The 17,908-nt window shown below is 39.3% G+C and overlaps 1 protein-coding gene across 7 annotated transcripts in view; it reads left to right on the top strand.

The window, feature by feature from the left end:
- The window catches only part of ATRNL1 (attractin like 1), an 818,312-nt gene that overhangs the window by 55,572 nt on the left and 744,832 nt on the right, over window positions 1-17,908 (top strand). For 6 of the 7 annotated variants that reach the window (XR_011382205.2, XM_089314254.1, XM_070057169.2 and 3 more), the window contains exon 6: window positions 17,356-17,530. Coding sequence is in view for 5 of the 7 variants with exons in the window: in XM_089314254.1 (XP_089170380.1) it covers window positions 17,356-17,530 (175 nt within the window). In the remaining 2 variants the exon portion in view is untranslated. Of the gene's footprint in view, window positions 1-17,355; window positions 17,531-17,908 lie in introns of those variants that run through there. The other variant, XM_089314257.1, reaches the window with a different exon arrangement.

The following is a 17,908-nucleotide window of genomic DNA, read 5'->3' as shown; positions in this document are numbered from 1 at the left end:
TCTGTCTCTCTCTCTCTCTCACTGTCCACTCTGCCTGTCAAAAAAAAAAAAAGTTCTAATCCTCCGCCTGCAGCGCCGGCACACCGGGTTCTAGTCCCGGACGGGGCGCCGGATTCTGTCCCGGTTGCCCCTCTTCCAGGCCAGCTCTCTGCTGTGGCCAGGGAGTGCAGTGGAGGATGGCCCAAGTGCTTGGGCCCTGCACCCCATGGGAGACCGGGATAAGCACCTGGCTCCTGCCATCGGATCAGCGCGGTGCGCTGGTCGCAGCGCGCCAGCCGTGGTGGCCATTGGAGGGTGAACCAATGGCAAAGGAAGACCTTTCTCTCTGTCTCTCTCTCTCACTGTCCACTCTGCCTATCAAAAAAAAAAAAAAAAAAAGTTCTGTATGTGCATACTAGATCATCTTAGATAAGGAACTTGAACATCCACTGATTTTGGTGTATGCTGAGGGTCTTGGAACTAGTCACCTGCGTATATTGCAGGATGACTGCACTTACCAACAATCATGGAAGCATTTCTCTTTTAACATCTGGAAAGGCTTAATACCTACATCCTAATGAATCTCAAATTGGTTGGTGGACTAGATGTGGAGTGTGAGAGAAAGAACTTAAAAATGACAAGGACTTTGCCTTTTAGCAGCTGGATAAGTGATAAGCTGTGATGATACACACTAGTGAAAGAGGTAGAAGGTAATAATCAAGAATTTAGTTTCGGATGTGTTGAGAAGATTGTTCAACAGGCAAGTGAAAATGTCAGGTAGTAGCTCAGATTAATGAGAGATTGTGGTGCTAAAGATTATAAATTTGAGAGGGATCAGTGTATAATTCATGCCTAAGATCATTGAGTAGCCTTTTTTTTCCTTCAAAAATGGACTCAGCAGCCTGTCACTAATGCCTGAAGTTAAAAAGCATTGGAAATTCATTTATGCTCTTTGTATTATTAAACTATACATAACCTGTAGATTATTAAACTATATATTGTGGGGAGCAATCCGGACTGGACTAAGTTACTGGAATTAAGACTTATTCTATGCATCTGCTCTCCCACAATATGGCGCTGGGAGAGAAGTAAACAGCTTCCGCGCAGCTGCCTCCAGTTCAACCAATTAACTGTAGGACTTGCTCCTGATTGGAGAGCAGCGTACTCGGCGTGTGGGCAGCCGAGTTGGGATTGGCGGAGGAGGACTATAAAGGAGGAGAGAGACGGCATGCACCAGGAACATCTATGGGGAACATCTAAGGGAACCTGTGCAGCCCCCCGAGAAGAGCCGGCCGGCGGTGTGCCGCTCCCCTGCGGAAGTGGGGAATGTGGCCAGGGGGAACTGCCCTTCCACGGAGGTGGAAGGGATAGTAGCCAACCCGGGAAGAACCAGCAGCAAACCCGGGGAGGGCCGAGCAGACCAAAGAACAGCGCAGGGTCCTGTGTCGTTCCTCCACGAAGAGGGGGAGCGACATAATGGTGCCGTGACTCGGATATGAAGCCTAGGCAGGGCTTAGTGTCGTTCCTCCATGAAGAGGGGGAGCGACATAATGGTGCCGTGACTCGGATAGGAAACTTAGGACGGATAGCAAACCTAGGAGGGAAGAACTGGGAAAATATCGGAGAGAGAAACTAGCAAAGAGCCTAGGGAAATTATCGGAGAGAGAGACTAGCAAACAGCCTAGGGAAAAGCCGGACGAAAAGGGTGCCGGAAGAAGCTGTTGAAAGCCTAGGCATAGACTCGGATACGGACTACGGGGGGAAGCTGGGAGAAATCTTTAAGGTCGAAAGCGAAAGTGAAAGCTAGAACAAACAGACTCGGACGCGGACTGTGGGGAGAGGCCAGGAGAAATGAGGGAGGAATATCGTTGGAGGAAAGTTTGGGGAAACATACCGGGTAGAGAAAAATGTTAGGGAAATTGAAGCCGCGGGGGGCAGGCCGAGGCGGATACGAAAGCCACTTTGGGATTCTCAAGTTAGCCCGGGAATAGGGGGCGAAAAGTTGAAACTAGAAGCTGAGACGCAAGCCAGGTTGGGATCCGTCTGATTAGCCCGGGGAGCAAAGGACGGGAAGCCAAACCGTGGGGCGGAGACGTACGCTGGGTTTTATTCGCCAGGCTAGCCCGGGGAACTTGGATTGAATGCTAGTGGTGGAGACGCAAGCTACGCTGTGTTACTCGCGGAAGCCGCCGCGTGCAGAGAGAGCACGGGGCGTGAATAGATAGGGAACGCTGGCGTAGGCCGTGGTTCAGACGCGAAAGGGTTAAGCGTGGAGCCCGCGGAGCGCGCGAAACCGAGCCGCGCAAAGCCGGGAAGCTGCGCAGATGAGAGAGGCGCGCGGGCTGAAGCGGCGAGGTGCCGGGAAGCTGCGGGGATAAGAGAAACAGAAGTTTAGAAGTAAAGTGAGAGAAATAGGAATGCTGGAAGATAGAAGTAAAATGGGAGAAATAGGAATGCCCGGAGATAGAGAAATAGAGAAATAGAAAGGCCTCCCTACAACACTGCAATGTGAGAGCTTGGATTCGGTCTGCCCGATTAGTGAGGCGATGAGCACCTGGGCGGCTAGCAGCTTATGCGCCGCAGGTCACCGAAGACAGGCACGAATTAACATCAGTAAGGCCTCCCCACAAAAAGGCAATGAGAAGGCTTGGATTCGGTTTGCCTGATAGGGCTTGTAAGCCCCTGCAGGCTCGACCAGAGCATGCGCTGCAGGGCACCGAACACAGGCACGCATCAGCGCCTAAAAACCTCCTCACAACATGGCGAAGAGAGGACCCGGATTCGGTTTGCCTGATTGATAGGACTTGTAAGAGCCTGTGGCAACTCTAGCAAGTAGAGCAGAGTGTGTGCCGCGGGACACCGAAGACAGGCGCGTATCAACGCCAAAAATAAAAAGAAAGGGGGATCTGTGGGGAGCAATCCGGACTGGACTAAGTTACTGGAATTAAGACTTATTCTATGCATCTGCTCTCCCACAATATGGCGCTGGGAGAGAAGTAAACAGCTTCCGCGCAGCTGCCTCCAGTTCAACCAATTAACTGTAGGACTTGCTCCTGATTGGAGAGCAGCGTACTCGGCGTGTGGGCAGCCGAGTTGGGATTGGCGGAGGAGGACTATAAAGGAGGAGAGAGACGGCATGCACCAGGAACATCTATGGGGAACATCTAAGGGAACCTGTGCAGCCCCCCGAGAAGAGCCGGCCGGCGGTGTGCCGCTCCCCTGCGGAAGTGGGGAATGTGGCCAGGGGGAACTGCCCTTCCACGGAGGTGGAAGGGATAGTAGCCAACCCGGGAAGAACCAGCAGCAAACCCGGGGAGGGCCGAGCAGACCAAAGAACAGCGCAGGGTCCTGTGTCGTTCCTCCACGAAGAGGGGGAGCGACAATATATAACCTGTGGAGAAGGTAGTATATTAAATCTTCATGAAAATACACTGTAGTATAATTAGTTTATTATATTCTTTTCAAAACAGCTTCGATCTACTATCTTGAAAAAGCTCCTGTTGACTGAGAGAATTATGCAGGGGAGAGTTAAGCAGAGATGTTATATGAGGGGCCAGATTATGACATGCCAGAAGACTTTCCTGGATGTATCTTTATAAAGAGGGACGCCTTTGTATATATAAAGTAATCTTAAAAGCTATTTTCATAAATTAATATTTAGTTTATTTACATTTTATATATTTTGGCTATAGAATGCTGAAAGCTACAAATTAAGATTAATTTTTCTTAATTGTTTAAGTTATATTTATAAATCTTATTCTGTGTGTTAACATTAAAGTAATCATTAGAGTTTGGCTATTGATAATTCCATCTATTGCCTCTCTGCCTTTTGACTAAGATCAAGTGTAGATAATTCCATCTAATACTGTAATTGATAGAAGTTACATAAAATGGATTATAACAAAGACAGGGAGAATTTTGATTTATATTTTCTTTTGTGTAGAAAACTGGGTATTTCAAAATTCAAAATGGAACTTTAAATTTAGACTCATTTTTATACACTAAATGATAATATTTTATTTAAATTAATTATATTGCTTCTGGAGTTGCATTCCTTAACTCTTCTTCTATCTTCAGTTCCAGTAGTGTAGCATCGTGTTTCAGTGTTCATAAGACTTTCTTCTGTAGTGAAAACTCCTTCTCTTAAAAGGACACCTGTGATTATATTTAGAGCTCAGTTGGATAGTATATGATAAACCTCTCATTTAAAAATTTTTAATCATACTAGCAGAGTCCCTCTTGCTGTGTAAGATAACATTTACTAGCCCAGGTGAATAAGATTTGTATATTTTGGGGGGATGTTATTTAGCCTAATCCAAACTCTCTGCAGTATTTTACTTTAATGCAGATGTGATAAATATACTGGTGATGGAAATATATTCCTGTCAGTGCTTTTTCATACCATTATTCTCAGTTCTACCCAGATATTACTTGACTGCTTCCAACTCTGGGCTTTTGAATCATAGTCTGTTTTTAACATTTTATTTAACAAATAATTTTAAAACTTACAGAAATATTACAAGAATAAGAATAGTACAAAGATTATCAAAATGCCTGTTACCCAGATTCACATATTGTTAACATTTTACTCTGTTTGCTTTATTGTTCCTGACTTATATGATTTAAACTAATTTTACATTTTCTTCTTAAGTAAAAAGGATACAACATTTTTACCAGTAAATGTATGGCTTATATATAATGTCCATATGATTAGTTTCTTCTCAGTTAAATTAGAGGCTGGCGGCCGGCGCCGTGGCTCAATAGGCTAATCCTCCACCTTGCGGCGCCGGCACACCGGGTTCTAGTCCCGGTCGGGGCGCCGGATTCTGTCCCGGTTGCCCCTCTTCCAGGCCAGCTCTCTGCTATGGCCAGGGAGTGCAGTGGAGGATGGCCCAGGTGCTTGGGCCCTGCACCCCATGGGAGACCAGGAAAAGCACCTGGCTCCTGGCTCCTGCCATCGGATCAGCGCGGTGCGCCGGCTGCAGCGGCGGCCATTGGAGGGTGAACCAACGGCAAAGGAAGACCTTTCTCTCTCTGTCTCTCTCTCTGTCCACTCTGCCTGTCAAAAAAAAAAAAAAAAAAAAAAAAATTAGAGGCTGGCAAACTTTTTTATAAAAGGCTAGATAGTATCTTTGACTCTGCAGGCTCCATATGGTATGTGTTACAGCTACTCCACTCTGCTATTTTTGTGTAAAAGTAGCCATAGACAGTAGTTAACTGAATGAGTATGCCAAAGCAAATAGAGGACTGGATTTGGATTTAAATGATTTCTAAGTGGATTAGAATTATAGTTAAGATTTTTTAAAAAAAGAACAAAATTCCTTTTATTTCTTTTATTACCAAGGAATAGTTTACAGTATTTTCCCTCATAGATAATAAGCATTGAAGGGGATCTTCAAGATGAATTAATGAGTACATGGTGAATGAATGAAGTCAGTGTGGGCTAATATTTCTGAAATCACAATCTACTTGGAAGTTTATAAATTTTATGATTGAATTATAATTTAGAATACTTTGGTATAAGCAAATTTAAAATTAAATATCTATACTTAAACTGAGTAATGCTGCTTGATTGTAATGCCAGCATTTGTATTCAGTTGGGACCAAGTAGTATTGTAGGCTCAAAAGAACAGCGGTGGTGGTAGTCGTGGGGCATTTGGTGCCTTGATTAAGTTTCTGTTTAGAATGGCAGTATCCTATATTGGAATGCCTGGTTTGAGTCCCAGCTATTTCACTTCTAATCTAGTTTCCTGTTAATGTGCACCATAGCAGGTAGCAGGTGGTGGTCTAGGTATTTGGGTTCCTGCCACCATGTGGGAGACATGGACTGAGTTCTAAGATTCTGGCCTTGGTCTTGACCTAACCCTGGCTGTTGTGGGATTTTAGGAAGGGAACTAGCAGATGGCAGATCTCTCTTTCTCTTTTTCACTTTCAAATAAAATGAATATACATGAGTAAAAAAGACTATAACTGAAATGTACTAATACTTTTGTGACAAGTGAAGGATGAATGATGATATACTACATTATATGAATTAAGAAATTTTGTCAAAAGTTGAGGAAAGAAAAATTGTGGGAGAATTGAGTTGTAAAAATAATATAGGTATATTAACATTATATTAAAAAAGGCACTGTAAGAATTAGTATCATTTACAACTTGGGACCAGTTATTTAGTTTGAGCAAAACAATCATTCATTATATTAAGTACAGGTACATCTTGGAGATAGTGTGCATTTTATTCCAGGCCATCTCAATAAAATTAATACTGCAAGAAAGTGAGTCATAAATTTTGTATTTCCCATTGTACATAAAAATTATGTTTATACTGTACTGTAGTCTGCTAAGTGTATAATAGCATTTTGTCTAAAAAATTATAATATGTTAAGGATACTTTATTACTATAAAATGCTATCATTTGAGCTTTTGGTAATGTTGTAATCTTTTTTCTGGTTGAATCTTGCCTCATGTTGAAGGCTGCTGATTAATCATTACGGTGTTGATTGCTGAAGATTGAAGTGACTGTGGCAGTGTCTTATTCTATTTTCTTTCTTCTTCATTTATTTGAAAGACACAGTGACAGAGAGAGATAGAGAGATCTTCCATCTGCTGGTTCATCCCCTAGATGGGCACAAAAGCTGGGGTTGGGCCAGGCTGAGGCCAGGAACCCAGAACTCAATCCCTGTGGGTGGCAGGGACCCAAGGGCCTGGCCATCATCTACTGCTTTCCAGGGTGAGCATTAGCAGTCTTTCCAAGTGATGGTTTGACCTGCTGCACTACAATACCCTCTCCTTTCTTAAACTAATACAACAATGAAAGTTGCTGCATTGATGGACTCTTCCTTTCCTGAAAAAAATCTCTATAGCATGAGATGATATTTTACAGCATTTTACCTACAGTAGAACTTCTTTCAGAACTGGAGTCAGTCTTCTCAAACCCTGCTGCTGCTTTACTGCCCAAGTTTATATGTTATTCTAAATTTTTTGTAATTTCAACAATGTTCACAACATCGTCACCAAGAGTAGGTTCAATCTCAAGAGGCTACTTTCTTTGCTCATCCATTAGAAGCAACTCCTCATTTGTTAAAGTTTCATCATGAATTCTCAGCAATTCATTCAGTCTTCAGGCCCCACTTACTAGTTTTTTTTTTTTTCCTGTTTCCAAAACATCTGCAGTTATTTCCTCCACTGAAGTCATGAACTCCTTAGAGTTATACATGATGGTTGGATTTGGCTTCTTCCAAACCCCTCTTAATGTTGATATTTTGACCTCTTCTCATGAATCATAATTGTTCTTTTTTTAAAAAATTTATTTAAGTTATACAAGTTTCATGTATATTATATATACAGATTTAGTAAAATAGTGGCATTTCCACCCCCCTCTCACCCATGCTCCAATCCTTTCTCCCCCTCCCTCTCGGATTCCCACTCTTAATTTTTATAATGATTTATTTTCAGTATACTTAATGATAGTACAGTTAACCCTACTGTAAGTAAGAGAGTTCAATAAATAGTATGAAGAGAATGAAAACAAGACACTGTTCCTCAGTGGAAGAGACAAGGGCTATAAGTAATCATTGATTCTCAAAATGCCCATTTCACTCCAATACCCTACATTTCAGGTACTCTAATAGTTACCTCAGATCAGGGAAAATATATGATGTCTGTCCTTTTGGGACTGCCTTATTTTACTACGTATAATGATTTGCAGTTGTGACCATCTTGTTGCAAAAGACAGGAATTAATTTTTTTTTTTACATCAGAGTAGTACTCCATAGTGTATATATACCATAATTTCTTTATCCAGTCAGCAATTGATAGACATCTGGGTTGATTCCATATCTTAACTATTGTGACTTATGGAGGTATAGATGACTCTTTCATATATTAATTTCTTTTGGTTTGGGTAAATCCCCCTGTGGGATGGCTCGATCATTTGGTAGATCTATATTCAGTTTTCTGAGGTATCTCCATACTGTCTTCCATAATAGTTGCACCAGTTTAGATTCCTATCAACAGTGGACCAAGGTACCCTTTTCCCCACATCCTTGCCAGCGTTTGTTGTTTGTTGATTTCTGTATGAGAGCCATTCTAACTGGAGTTAGGTGAGACCTTATTGTATTTTTTATTTGATTTCCCTCATGGCTAGTGAGCCTGATCATTTTCTACAATGTTTGTTGGTGATTTGAATTTTCTCTCTTGAAAAATTCCTGTTCAAGTCTTTAACCCATTTATTAACTGGATTGTTTTTTGTTGTTGTTATTGAATTTCTTGATCTTTTTGTACATTCTGGATATTAGCCCTTAATCAGTTGTGTAGTTTGAAAATATTTTCTCTCATTCTGTTGGTTGCCTCTTAACTTTGCTGAGTGTTTCTTTTACAATACAGAAGCTTCTCAGCTTGATGTAATCTGAACTGTCAATTTTGACTTTGATTCCTTGTGTTTCTGGAGTCTTTTCCAAGAAGTCTTTGCTTATGTCAATATCTTGCAGAGTTTCCCCAATGTTCTCTAATGATTTGATAGTATCTGGTCATAGATTTAGGTCTTTGATCCATTTTGGGTGGATTTTTTTGTAAGGTGTAGGGCAGGGGTCTAGTTTCATACCTTGGCACATAGAGATCTAGTTTCCAAAGCATTATTTGTTAAAGAGATTGTCTTTGCTCCAGGGATTGATTTTAGATCCTTTATCAAAGATAAATTGGTTGTAGATGCATGGATTCATTTCTGGAATTTCTGTTCTGTTCCATTGATCTCCGTGTTTGTTTTCGTGCCAGTAGTAGGCTGTTTAGATTATAACTGCCCTGTAGTATGTCTTGATATCTGATATTGTGATGCATCTGGCTTTGATTTTGCTGTATAAGATTGCTTTAACTACTGGGGGTCTCTTGTGTTTGCATATGAATTTTAACATTTTTTCCCTAGATCTGTGAGGAATGTCATTGTTGTTTTGATTGGGATTGCATTGAATCTGTAAATTGCTTTTGGTAGTATGGACATTTTGATGATGCTGATTCTTTCAATCCATGAACATGGAAGATTTTACCATTTTTTAATTTACTTTTCATTTTTTTATTGCTTCATAGTTTCCATTGTGTAGATCTTTGATATCCTTGGTTACATTTTTCCAATGTATTTGATTCTTTTTGGAGCTATTGTGAATGAGACTGATCTTGAAAGTTCTTTCTCAGCCATGACATTGTCTTGTGTATACAAAGGTGTGCTGATTTTATATCCTGCCACTTTACCAAACTCTTTTTATGAGTTCCAATAGTCTCTCAGTGGAGTCTTCTGGATCCCCTATGTATAAGATCATGTCATCTGCGAATAGGGGTAGTTTGATTTCCTCCTTTCCAATTTGATCCTTTTGATTTCTTTTTCTTGCCTAATGGCTCTGGCTAAAACTTCCAGGACTATATTAAATAGCAGTGTTGAGAGTGGGCATCCTTGTCTGGGTCTGGATCTTAGTGGGAAATTATTCCAGTTTTTCCTCATCCAATAGAATGTTGGCCGTGGGTTTGTCATATATATTGCCTTGATTGTGTTGAGGAATGTTCCTTCTATACCCAGTTTGCTTAAGGTTTTCATCATGAAAGAATATTGTATTTTATTAAATGCTTTCTCTGCATCTATTGAGATAACTATATGGTTTTTGTTCTTCAGTTTGTTCATGTGATATATCACGTTGAAAGATTTGCGAATGTTGAACCATCCCTGCCTACTGGGGATAAATCCCATTTTATGTGGGTGAATGATGCTTTTGATGTGTTTTTTGTTGAGGATTTTTGCATCTGTGTTCATCAGAGAAATTGGTCTGTTGTTCTCATTATGTTTTATCTTTTTTAGGCTTAGGAATTAAGGTGATGCTGGCTTAATAGAAGGAATTTGGGAGGATTCTCTCCCTTTCAATTGTTTTGAATAGCTTGAGAAGAATTGGAATTAATTCTTTTTTAAATGTCTGCAGAAGTCAGCAATGAAGCCATCCAGTCCTGGGCTTTTCTTTGTTGGAAGGGTCTTTAATACTGATTCACTTTCCATCTTGGTTGTTGGTCTGTTTAGGTTTTCTGTATCTTCATGACTCAATTTTGGTAGATTGTATGTTTCTAGGAATCTGTACATTTCTTCTAGGTTTCCCAATTTGTTGGCATACAGCTCTTTGTAGTAATTTCTGATGATTCTTTTTATTTCTGTGGTATATGTTGTTACATTTCCTTTTTTATCATTATTTTATTGATTTGCGTCTTTCCCCCCCCCTCTCTTTTTTATGGTTAGTTGGGTCAGTGGTGTGTCAATTTCATTTATTTTTGTCAAAAACCAGCCCTTCATTTCATTAATTTTTTTGTATTATTTCTTGGTTTCAATTTCATTTATTTCTTCTCTAATTTGAATTATTTCTTTCCTTCTACTAATTTGGGGTTTGGTTTGTTGTTTTATTTTTTAGGTCCTTGAGATGCAGTCATAGCTCATTTATTTGGTACCTTTCCAATCTTTTCATGTAGGCACTGATTGCTATAAACTTCTCTCTTAACACTGCTTTTGTTGTACCACATACCTTTTGATATGATGTATTGTCATCTTCATTTATTTCTAGAAATATTTTGATTTCTCTTTTGATTTCTTCTGTGACCCACTGTTCATTCAGGAGCATGTTGTTCAGTCTCCATGTGTTTGCATATGCTTTAGGGATTCCTGAGTTGCTGATTTCCAGTTTCATTCCATTGTGGTTAGAGAAGATGCATAGTATGATTTTGATTTTTTTTTAATTTGCAGATACTTGCCGTATGACCTAGCATATGGTCTGTTCTAGAGAAAGTTCTATGCACTGATGAGAATAATGTGTATTCTGCCACTATGGGGTGAAAAGTTCTGTAGATATCTGTTAGATCCATTTGGTCTATAGTGTTGATTAACTCTGTTGTTTCCTTGCTGGTTTTCTGCCTGGTTGATCTGTCCAGTGCTGAAAGTGGGGTACTGAAGTCCTCCATTACTATTGTATTGGAGTCTATGTCTCCCTTTAGGTCTATTAACATTTTTTTAAAATAGCCAGGTACCCTGTAATTGGGCGCATATACATTTATTATAGTCACATCTTCCTGTTGAATTGATCCCTTTATCATTACATAGTGCCCTTCTTTGTCTCTTTTAACAGTATTGTTGTTAAAGTCTATTTTGTCTGATATTAGGATGGCCACACCAACTCTTTTTTGCTTTCTGTTAGCATGTGATATCTTTTTTTTTAACAGGCAGAATTAGAGAGAGAGACAGAGAGAAAGGTCTTCCTTCCGTTGGTTCACCCCCCAATGGCTGCTGTGGCTGGCGCACTGTGCTGATCTGAAGCCAGGAGCCAGGTGCTTCTTCCTGGTCTCCCATGCGGGTGCAGGGTCCAAGGACTTGGGCCATCCTCCACTGCCTTCCCGGGCCACAGCAGAGAGCTGGACTGGAAGAGGAGCAACCGGGACAGAATCTGGCACCCTGACCAGGACTAGAACCTGCGGTGCTGGTGCCGCAGGTGGAGGATTAGCCTAGTGAGCCTGCAGTATCTTTTTCCATTCTTCTACTTTCAGTCTGCCTGTTTCTTTGTTGATGAGATGGAATCCCAGCTGTTCTTAATGGCATATAGAATGGTGACTCATTTACAAAAGATTTTCAATTTACTTTTCCTAGATCCATTAGAGGAATTTCTATCTATGGCAGCTTAGCCTTATGAATAATTTCTTAAATAGTAATATTAAAAAAATTTTTTAATTCACTTTTTAAGGAATACAAATTTCATTAGTAGAACTTTAGGAACTTCCCACCGTATCAGCCCTCCCACCCACATTCCCACCCCTCTTCCTCCTCCCTCTCCCCTTGCCAGTCCCATTCACCATTAAGACTCATTTTCAGTTAACTTTGTACACAGAAGGCCAACTCTATACTCAATAAAGATTTTAACAATTTGCACACACACACACAAAGTACACAAAAACTATTTGAGAACTGGCTTTACAGTTAACTCGCCATACAACCCATTGAAGACAGAGGTCTTGCATGGAGGGTTAGTGCACAGTGACTCCTGTTTTTAATTTTACAATTAACACTCTTATGTATGAAGTCAGTGACCACCTGAGGCTCTTGAAATGAGCTACCTAGGCTATGGAAGCCTTTTAAGTCCACAAACTCCATCAGTATTTGGACAAGGCCATAGTAAAATGGAAGTTCTCTCCTCCATTTAGAGAAAAGTACATCCTTCTTTGATGGCCAGTTCTTTCCACTGTGGTCTCTCTCACAGAGATCCTTCATGTAGAACATTTTTGGCTGCAATGTCTTCACTTTCCATTCATGAAATGCTCTCATGGACTTTTCAGCCATTCCAGGAAGCTTTAAGGGCTGATTCTGAGGTCAGAATGTTACTTAAAGCAGAATTCATTCTGTGAGTCTGCTGTGTGGACTGTTTCTCATGTTGGACATTCCTTCCTTTTTAATTCTATTATTAAACTTGGTGGTAAAAATGTCATCTTAATTGATAAAGTGATCATATTAAGTGTTAAAATGAACATATAGATAAGATTAAGTGTTAAAGAGACCATATAAATAGGATCAAATGCCTGATGGTGATATAATAAGATTTGAAAGTTGAATTTTAAAAATAGATTTATTTATTTTAAAGGCAAAGTTAGAGGGAGAGAGAGCTCGATCGATCTTCCATCTGCTCTTTTATTTTCCAAATGGCCACAATAGCTGGGGCTAGGCCAGCCTGAAACCAGAAGTCAGGAACTTCTTCCAGGTCTCCCACATGGGTGCAGGAGCCCTGGCACCTCCACTTCTTTCTCAGGCACATCAGCAGGGAGCTGGATCTGACGTGGAGCAGCTGGGACTCGAACACACACCCATGTGGAATGCTGGCATTGCAGGTGGTTGCTTAACCCACCAGCCCCTGATGTTAATCTTGATATATGGACTGCAGAATCGATGTTGTATTTGCAGACATGAAAACAATGTAATGTAGAAATCGTTATTTATCATGCTTCAGAGCTCTTGGGTGCCCAGGTACATTATCAATGAACAGTAATATTTTGAAAGGAAACATTTTCTGAGCAGTAGTCTCAACAGTGGGCTTAAAATAATAAACCATGTTGTAAACAGATGTGCTATTATCCAGCCACTGTTCCATTTATAGAACATAGAATATATATAGTGTAATTCTTGAGGTCTCAGGATTTCCAGAAAAATTTGCATTGGTTTCAAATTAAAATCATTAACCCTTAAAATGAGAGTAAGCTTTGAAATCCTGTCTTTTGCTACAAAATATATACAACTGCAAATCATGATACTTAGTGAAATAAGCCAGTCCTCAAAAGACAAATAACATTTTTCCCTGATATATGGTAACTAATAAAGTACAAAAAATGTAATATATATGAACAAAATTGACATTTTGAGAATTGATTGTTTACAGATCTTGTCTATTTTTTTTTAAAGATTTGTTTATTTATTTGAAAGTCAGAATTACACAGAATTACACAGAGAGAGGAGAGGCAGAGAGAGAGAGAGAGAGAGAGAGAGGTCTTGCATCCGATGGTTCAGTCCCCAATTGGCTGCAATGGTCAGAGCTGCGTCAATCTGAAGCCAGAAGCCAGGAACTTCTTCCAGGTCTCCCATGTGGGTGCAGGGGCCCAAGGACTTGGGCCATCTTCTACTGCTTTCCCAGGCCATAACAGAGAGCTGGATGGGAAGTGGAGCAGCTGGGTCTCGAACTGGTACCCATATGGGATGCCGGCTTCAGGCGAGGGTGTTAACGCGCTGTGCCACAGTGCCAGCCTTGTCTCTACTGTTGAGGAACAGGTTTTTTTTTTTTTTTTTTTTTTTTTTGCTTTTTACTATTTGTTGAATTCTTTACTTAGTGGAGCATCAATCTTATGATTATAAAATAAACTGAAAGTATGTTATTGTAAAAATTAAAGAATAAGAAAGGAAGGAAGCTGGAGGGTCAGTGGGAGGGAAGGTAGGAGGAGATGTATCACTATGTTCTTAAGTCTGTATATATGAACTACATGAAATTTGTTCATGTTATATAATAAATAAATAAAAAATTAAAAAAGTAAGCTTGTCCTTTGTTACTTTGAAGCTAGGTATTCACTTCTACTTTATAGCTATGAAAGTCTTCAGTGTCATTATCTTTTTTTGTTTTTTAAAGATTTTATTTATTTGTTTGAGAGGTAGAGTTACAGATAGAGAAAGGTTTTCCATCTGCTGGTTCACTTTGCAAATGGCCACAATGGCTGGAGCTGAGCCAATGCAAAGTCAGGTGCCAGGAGATTCTTCTGGGTCTGCCACATGGTGCAGGGGCCCAAGCGCTTGGGTCATCTTCTACTACTTTTACAGGCCACAGCAGAGAGCTAGTTCAGAAGAGGAACAGCCGGGACTAGAACTGACCCCATATGGGATGCTGGCGCTGCAGGTGGAGGTTAACCTACTGTGCCACAGTGTTGGCCCCTTTTATTATCTTGTGATACAGGTTTTTTTTGCTACATTGAAAATCTGTAGTTTGATGAACCCATCTTTTTCAATTTTGTTAGCTAGATCTTCTGGATAATTTGGTGTTGTCTTCCACATCAGCATTTGACTCTTTGGCATAAAAGACCTAGGTTTTGGCCTGTCATGTCTATTGACATGTCTTCCTCACTAAATTTAGTCATTTATAGATTTTGATATACAGTGAGAGATGTAAGACACCTCTTTTCTCTTGAATACTTGGAGGATGTTTTAAGGTTAATATTTGGCCTGATTTCAATATTGCATCTCAGGGAATACGGAGGCATGAAGAGGAGAGAGGCAGGGATTGACTGATCAGTAGTGCAGGTAGAACATGTGAACATTTATTAGTTAACTTTCCTGTCTTGTATAGCTGTGGTTCATAATACTCCCAAAGATCACTGATCACAGATTGCCACAGCACATATACTAATAAAAACTTTTGCAATATTGCATTACCATATTGAGACACGCAGAAATGAAGTGAACACATATTCCTGGTGCAGTAGACTTGCAGAGTACAGAATTGCCACAAATTTTTAATTTGTAAAAATACAGTATCTACAAAGTACAATAGATTGATGTGCAATAAAAGGAGACACACCTTTAAATGTTAATTTTGTTTTATAAATGTGTTTAATTTTATGAAATTGTTTATACTTTTTTTTTTCTTTTTTTTTTTTTAAACTTTTATTTAATGCATATAAATTTCCAAAGTACGACTTATGGATTACAATGGCTTTCCCCCCATACCGTCCCTCCCACCCACAACCCTCCCCTTTCCCACTCCCTCTCCCCTTCCATTCACATCAAGATTCATTTTCGATTATCTTAATATACAGAAGATCAGCTTAGTATACATTAAGTATGGATTTCAACAGTTTGCTCTCACACAGAAACATAAAGTGAAAAATAATAGATGATTTTTTAAAATGATGATGAAATCAGAGCAGACCTATTGTCATGTTTAATCCCAGTGAGAGTCAAGTTGGGAATTGATAATTTCTTTTCTTTTCTTTTTTTTTTTTTTTTTTTACAGAGGATCAGTTTAGTATGCATTAAGTAAGGATTTCAACAGTTTGCACCCCCATAGAAACACAAAGTGAAATATATTGTTTGAGTACTCGTTATAGCATTAAATCTCAATGTACAGCACATTAAGGATAGAGATCCTACATGAGGAGTAAGTGCACAGTGACTCCTGTTGTTGACTTTACCAATTGACACTCCTGTCTATGGCATCAGTAATCTCCCTATGCTCCAGTCATGAGTTTCCAAGGCTATGGAAGCCCTCTGAGTTCTCCGATTTTATCTTGTTTAGACAAGCTCATAGTCAAAGTGGAGGTTCTCTCCTCCCTTCAGAGAAAGGTACCTCCTTCTTTGATGGCCTGTTCTTTCCACTGGGATCTCACTCGCAGAGATCTTTTGCCAGAGTGTCTTGGCTTTCCATGCCTGAAATACTCTCATGAGCTTTTCAGCCAGCTCCGAATGCCTTTAGGGCTGATTCTGAGGCCAGAGTGCTATTTAGGACATCTGCCATTCTATGAGTCTGCTGAGATTCTCACTTCCCATGTTGGATCACTCTCCCCTTTATTTACTCCATCAGTTATACTTATACAACAAGTTCTAAAGACTTTATGTGTAGTATTTCAACATATTTTGTTTCTCCAAAATGAAAATAATTTGTGAGCCCCAGAGTTTGATATTTCCTTTAGGAGCATTTCTTCCATTACATAAGTTGGAAAAACACTGATCTAGGCTAGTCTCCTGTATTTTACAATTGGAGTCTAGTCGCCTACATTTTACAGTTTACCAAGACTCATGAGTAATACCAGGCATATGAATAGGAAAAGGCTGTGTTTTTTTTTTTGTGTGTGTGTGTGTTTTTAAATGTTTATTTATTTATTTGAAAGGCAGAGTCACAGAGAGGCAGAGGCAGAGAGAAAGAGAGAGAGAGAGAGGAGTCTTCCATCCGTTGGTTCACTCTCCAGATGGCCATAATGGCTGGAGCTTTGCTGATCCAAAGCCAGGAGCCTCTTCCCATTCTCTCATGCAGGTGCAGAGGCCCAAGGACTTGGCCATCTTCTGCTTTCCCAGGCCATAGCAGAGAGCTGGATCAGAAATGGAGCAGCCAGGAGTTGAACCGGTGCCCATATGGGATGCTGGCACTGCAGGCGGCAGCTTTACCCGCTACACCACACTGCCAGCCCCAGAGGCTGTGTTTTTATCCTTATTGTATTTGAAATTATTCTGTACTAATTAATAGTTTTTATCTTATTATACGTAATAGCTTTTTTTCTTTGAGGATATGAAGCTCCCTACCAACGCCAATTCTGGTTGTTCTAATAATGATGCCAAGGAAAACATAATCTTTATTTTAATAATTGTTGCACAGTTTATAATTTACAAATGCTTTGTTTATCTTGATTTTATATTAAATATTTATAGTATAACACTTGGGATAGATTATTTCCATTTTATAGATGAAAGTTTGATGATGGAACTGGTAAACAGATTTACCCAAGGTCACACTGCTAGTTAGGGCAAAAACTGAGATTTGAGTATATTGTTTTCCATTATAATATTCTAAACATACTAAAGTAAATTTGCAGTTTTATGTTATTTATTCTTTTAGATTTTGATATTTATTTGAACATATCCAACTCTGAGTATGTGAATTTTTTTCCCTTTTAGGCATTACATTTGCTGTTAGTATTTTTCTTATAAATTATTTCCATATTGTTATTTCTATTTCATTTGTTAATATAAGAAGCATTGTATTCTTAAATTCTCTTAATCCCTATGTAATCTTTTTATAATATAAGATTTTTTTAATCCAGTGTGTTGTTTGATTTTTATTTTAATAGGTCCTGATTGTTCTTTGAATGTTCCTTCTACTGAATCTTATTGGATTCTCCCAAACGTGAAACCCTTCAATCCTTCTGTAGGTCGGGCTTCACATAAAGCAGTTTTACATGGGAAATTTATGTGGGTGATTGGTGGATATACTTTTAACTACGGTTCTTTTCAAATGGTCTTGAAGTAAGTATTTTCAGATTTTTACAATATATTAAGCTGGACTGTTTTGATGTTTGAATATATGTTTAATTTTGTGACATCAATTTGTTAAATGGGACTGATTTGGGAATAACTCAATACGTCCATAGTTAATTATATCATTGTACATACAGGTTTGTTTTGTGTTTTTAATAAATTTATCAATGAGAAATATTAACTTCAAATAAAGGTAGGCTATGACTGTTCTGGGCATAATAAACACTGCCACATTTTAGTGTCTCAAAATGAAGTATAATCGTATACATAAAAATACTTTCAGTTTCTTCTGTACATTTTAATTTATATGAACTTTAACTTGATATGTAATTTACAAGCAGTTTTTTGCAGAATAGTACCTATTAT

The sequence above is a fragment of the Oryctolagus cuniculus genome, chromosome 15 (assembly GCF_051225735.1).
Source record: "Oryctolagus cuniculus isolate XC-2025 breed Fujian yellow rabbit chromosome 15, ASM5122573v1, whole genome shotgun sequence".
Taxonomy (NCBI): Eukaryota; Metazoa; Chordata; class Mammalia; order Lagomorpha; family Leporidae; genus Oryctolagus; species Oryctolagus cuniculus.
Note: the sequence above shows the minus strand (reverse complement) of the source record. Positions and strands in the feature narration are given on the sequence as shown.